We start from the raw sequence: 5,782 nt of genomic DNA, 5'->3' as shown, positions 1-5,782 counted from the left end.
CTCCAGTACTTTTAACAAATATATTGATTTATTTAATTAATTTGGCTGTGTTAGGTCTTAGCTGCAGTGTTTTTGCTCTTCTCTAGTTGCAGCTCAAGGGCTCTAGAGCGCACAGGCTCAGTAGTTGTCGTGCACAGGCTTAGCTGCACTGTAGCACGTGGGATCTTAGTTCCCTAACCTGGGATCGAACCCACATCCCCTGCACTGCAAGGTGGATTTTTAACCATTGGACCACCAGGAAAGTCCCCCCAGTACTTATTTATCTTATAACTGGAAGTTTCTACCTTTTGACCACTTCTATGCTATTCCTTCACCCACCCCCAACTCTGAAAACCACAAATCTGATCTTTTCCTACGAGCTTGGTGTGTTCAGGTTTTTTGAGTTTGAATTTTTTTTTAGAGTCCACGTATAACTGAGATCATACAGTATTTACTGTCTGACTTATTTCACTTAGCAAAACACCCTCAAGGTACTTTGTTTATGATAAAGTCAAATGTACATTTTCAAATAAAGACACTTATCCAGCCACAGAAAGGAAATCAGACAATATAACTTTTTAGCTGTCTAGCGCTTGGGCAGGACTATGAGAAAGCCTACCTTATCCCTACCCCATTACCTCCCTCACCAGAAAAGGAGCAGGTGGCAGCCTCCCAGCTACGTCTATCCAGGGAATTATACCACAGGCCAGTGCTAACATTCGTTCAGATTTTTGGCCCTTGTACCTCTGCTCGTGGATGGCTCAGTTGGCATCTGATCTTGTCATGTAGCCCTGAGAAGTGGGCACCACCACTGCTGTCACCTTTAGAGGAAATTTTGCTTTAAAACAAGGGGCTGTGTAACTGAGAGAGGTCAGATCTCCTGGGGGAATAATGAGGAGTGACCTTGCCAAGTGCTGAGGAAACCCTTTAGAAATCAGGAAAGGGAAACTGATGCGGCCGGGTGACTGGTGAAGGATGTGAAACAGAGAGCAACTGCCTGCGTAATCCAGGCTGTGGGGCCACAGTCTCCCTCGGGAGGGGGCCTGCAGTAGCTTCCTTCTGTCTGCTGCCTGGAGACTCCTCCCTACAGGCCAAAGCAGATTGGTACCTTGTGAGAATCAAAGCTCGGTACTGTTTTCCTCCCCTGAAAGAAAGACCAGGCAGACAAAGTCAGGCTGTGTTAGGCACTCAGGCCCTTCCATGCCCTGTTCTCATCAAGGGTCTTCTCACAGCCCCAGAGCAGGCCATGGGAAAACAGGCTGAGCAGCAGGGAAGATCTTGCCATTAACCCCAGGCGCAAACAGCACCCTTCAGCCTTTCTTTGATAATAAGGCCTTAGCATCATAGTAGCAACATGCCAATAGCCATTTTGACTGAAATCCATTTAAACAAAGGGTGCATCCAATTAAATAACTGGGGCTTGCCATATCCGTGATGCCAAACGACCTATTTGATTATTTTTATTTGCATGCCTGATTGTTTTTAACTGATCGAGTGTGCCTGTGAGCATGCTCATGTACACACAGAACTGAACTTGACATGCCATTGTGTATAGCCTCAAGTCCAGTTTCGTCCTGTAAAATAATGTCTAGCCCCTTTTCCCAAGTCTACCAAAGACTGGTCTATGTTTTAAAATTTTAGCAACTCTCCAGACTGAATTCTTTAAAACATAGCGGATTCACACTGAGTCACTAGGCCATTTTGCATCATTCCAGGGGTCAGGGGGCTTCCCTGATGGCTCAGTGGTAAAGAATCCACCTGCAGTGCAGGAGACATGTGTTCAATCCCTGGGTTGGGAAGATCCTCTGGAGAAGGAAATAGCAACCCACTCCAGTATTCCTGCCTGGACAATCCCCATGGACAGAGGGAGCCTGGTGGGCTACGGTCCATGGGGTCACAAAGAATCGGACAGGACTGAAGTGACTGAACAACAGGCAGTAGGGCCAGGCTCCACCACTGTGTCCAGGCTCTATCCTGCTCACTTTAGGTTAAAAGAATATAATTGTTTAACATTTTAAAAGCAAATAAAAGTACTTAAATATTTTTAAATTTGCAACTTGAAAAGAAAACAGTAATGGGTTTCCAAGTGCATGTCTTTACTTTTAATGAAGAGTTTATTTTTCTTGGTTCTATTGGCAATAAAAGAACAGTTCCACATCAAAAGCCTTCAGGGAAGTTCTCTCCATTCGGAAGCCAGTCAGATTGCCAATAGTTCTGATTTAAAAAAAAAAAATTCAACTCACCAGAGTCTATTTCTAGATATAGGTTATTGCCTATTATCCCAGGTAATTATTTGGCGGGGGTGGGGGGGAGCTCTTACTCATACAGGCAAATTACAACACATTATGTACTATACTATAAAAAGAGAAAAAAATTAAGTGACACTGAGATCAGGGGGTTCCAGAATGTTTTAATGAGTATGTTTCCATTATCTTCTGTGCTTGTTCATTTTGTTGGAAGAATGATTCATTCATTTCAAATTTGGCAACTTAAACAGCAGCAAATATAATTTTCCTATCACAATGCAAAATCAGTTTATTGGCCTTCTCTGCCTGTTTGGGGGGGTTGAGGGGAGGCGAACATTTGTGCGTCCTTTTTCTTTGCCAACAGCACCCTCTGCTGGTTTTTGTGATCCATCACATCTGATGGGATCGACCCAAATTGCAAATGGAAGGCTCCCTGCAACATTGCACACAGCGGGACATGATTCATAAATCAGTTTTCCACCCTGGTGATTCATTATCAGATATATTTTTTCTGTAAAACAGCACAGCTCAAGGAAGTCATCAAGAATTCAGAAGCTGCAAAAAATACCTTCGTTTGATTAATCATCTCTCTGACCTTTTTCTTCTTATTGAACAAGGTTAATAATACTTGTTATCACTCAAAGTTTAACTGTATTAGCTGCCAAGTGAGTTTTATTTTGCAAAGGCCCGTTATCACTGCCAAGAGACTTCAAAGTTGGGTTGGTTACATTCCGCAGGTATGACCCCGAGGGGCATCTGACCAATGCAACGTTTCCCACTGGAGATGTCAGCAGCTTCCACAGTGACCTGGAGAAGCTGACGAAAGTGGAGCTAGATACTTCCAACCGCGAAAACGTCCTCATGTCAACTAATCTGACAGCCACGAGTACCATATATATTTTGAAACAAGGTAAGAATATTTCCAACTTTGCCGCCCCTAATGGCATCTCTCTCACTTCTACCATCAAACCTCCACACACTGTTAATTAATAGAAGACTTCTTGTCCCCATATTCCAGCTGTGGAGGCTGAATCCCAAGTCACACCTTTCATAAAGTTCCTACAGCAACATTGGGCCACATCCCTGTGGGAGTTAGGAGGTTCAATTCCTGCCAAATATACTCTTCCATCAAGCCATTTCCCAACACCCAGTTGTTTGTAAAGCTCTTTAAGCTCTGATTGGGGGTATACTAAAGGCACGAAGTCTCTGTCCCATCTGAAATTAGCATTCTAGAGCAGTGATGACGTGGGTGAATAAAAAGGAGGCGTGAGGGTGCATACCAAGCTGGAATATAAGGGAAATGTAAGAGAGAATGGAAGGAAAAAAGAAGGAAAGGAGAGAGAGGGAGAGAGCAAGAGGGAAGTAAACAGGAAGGAAGGAAAAAAGGAAGGTGGATTTGGAAAGGATGTCTTAGAAGCTGAGAGAAATGGACACAGAGAAATCATTTTCTCTCTGCCCAGTCATTAAGGACCCGTTCTATTGTTAGGCTGTGAGGCCAAACACAGAACTGTCCAACATCAGATCCACTCTAAAAGGATCGGCGGCAACCTTTGTCAGCGTATCCTTTCCTGGAGACCAGCCACTGTGCTTGTGTCGCCAGGTTGAGGGTTCTGAATTACACTGCATACTCCGCTCATTCTAGCTCCCAGCATATCAAATGGAGAAGGCCAATCCACCAAGTCAGAGAAGAAGTTTGTGAGGAAATCCTTTAAAAATGAGAACGTTTTGAAAAACAGAAACAGCCTGCAGTATTACTCAGGAGTCTTTTGTCCAAGAAACAAGACAGCCCAGCTGTGAAACTAACAAGACCCAAATGGACAGAGGGCTTGTCAGAATGGTTGTCTGTAGCCCTGAGGGCAGTGAGGTCCATGGCGCCACACCTGCTCATCCTTTCCCAAACTTGCCTCCTGAAGCTCAAGTTGTCTCTCCTCTACTTCTGTGCTTCCCTCTTCTTCCCCCGCTTCCTCCTTTGCTCCTCTCTCTGCAGAAAATACCCAGAGCACCTATCGGGTGAGTCCAGATGGCTCCCTGCGTGTCACCTTTGCCAGTGGGATGGAGATCAGCCTCAGTTCAGAGCCCCACATCCTGGCCGGGGCGGTCAACCCCACCCTGGGCAAATGCAACATCTCTCTGCCCGGGGAGCACAACGCCAACCTCATCGAGTGGCGGCAGCGCAAGGAGCAGAACAAAGGCAACATTTCAGCTTTCGAAAGGAGGCTGAGGGTAAGTCTCGACCTGACAGCACCTAGATAACTGGTATTGTATTTTTGAAAACCACAGCACCTCCCTAATCAGAAGTCCCATTTCTCTAAAGGTTTTCTAGGTGACTAACTTATATAATATAGTAATTCAAGAGAGGGTGCTAATGGCTGATAATGGTTCACTATCCTTAAATGAACATTCTAATAAGAGCTTTCTTTGTCATTAGCCAGCTAAAGTGCTCTAACAGTAGCAATTTCAGGCACTGACAATGTCTGGATCTAGAAATGCGTATAGTCAGGAGGCCCTCCGGAACCCCTCATATGGCCTGGAGATGCCTCAAACCCCTGCTTCCTGGTAAAAAGTGAAAGTGAAAGTCGCTCAGTCATGTCGGACTCTTTACGACCCAGTGGACTACACAGTCCATGGAATTCTCCAGGCCAGAATACTGGAGTGGGTAACCTTTCCCTTCTCCAGGGGATCTTCCCAACCCAGGGATTGAACCCAGGTCTCCTGCATTGCAGGTAGATTCGTTACCAGCTGAGCCACAAGGGAAGCGCCATGTGGTGGTAGATACTTTATTCGAAAAGGCCAGGCAGGTACACACAGAAGGATATGCAACGTCAGGCAACATTTGGACAAAGGCAATTAAAGGAGAAATCAGTGAATGATATCATTGCCTTGAATATACATATTAAGGGCCAGAGAGGTCAAGGACTAGTGCTCCTGTTGGCTTAATGGCACTCAGAGAGAGCATGGATGCGTGCTTCAGTTGTGTCCGACCCTTTGTGACCTCATGGACTGTAGCCCACCAGGCTCCTCTGTCCATGGGATTCTCCAGGCAAGAATACTGGAGTGGGGTGCCATGTCCTCCTCCAGGGGATCTTCCCGACCCAGGATTGAACCTGGGTCTCTTACATCTCCTGCGTTGGCAGGCAGCTTCTTTACCACTAGCATCACCTGGGAAGCCCAGAAGAGAGCTGCCTGGGAGAAATGCAGGATTTGGGAGTTTTCAAGTTTTTACCGAGCACAGTCACCACAGTTAACCTGGGATCTCTCAGTCAGAATTGCCTTTCTGCTGAACACGAAACCCACAAGCACCACCGCACTCTTTCTACCTGTCCCTTCTTGAACATGAAGCAATGTTAGGATGACATGACCAACTTTCCAAATATAGCAACATTCAATATGAGCCCAAGAGCAACTGCCAACCTGAGGCAGTTACTCACTATTGAGGCTAGGCCTGCTTTGAGCACCTGTGTCTTGCCTGGGATACCTGGAACACGTGCATTTCTTCGCTCACAGTAAAAATGCAGTAACCTCTAGGCTGTGACAGGGCAACACCAAACAACCACCCA

General features: G+C 45.7%; 1 protein-coding gene across 1 annotated transcript in view; it reads left to right on the top strand.

Annotated features, from left to right (window-relative positions):
* Window positions 1-5,782, top strand: part of TENM1 (teneurin transmembrane protein 1) — a 285,933-nt gene that overhangs the window by 258,934 nt on the left and 21,217 nt on the right. The window contains exons 16-17 of the mRNA XM_010854080.1: window positions 2,963-3,135; window positions 4,213-4,448. Coding sequence (XP_010852382.1) covers window positions 2,963-3,135; window positions 4,213-4,448 — 409 coding nt within the window. The remainder of the gene's footprint in view (window positions 1-2,962; window positions 3,136-4,212; window positions 4,449-5,782) is intronic.

This window comes from Bison bison, unplaced genomic scaffold, assembly GCF_000754665.1.
Source record: "Bison bison bison isolate TAMUID 2011002044 unplaced genomic scaffold, Bison_UMD1.0 scf7180017864336, whole genome shotgun sequence".
NCBI classification, from domain to species: Eukaryota; Metazoa; Chordata; class Mammalia; order Artiodactyla; family Bovidae; genus Bison; species Bison bison.
This window is presented reverse-complemented; position numbering and strand designations above follow the sequence as displayed.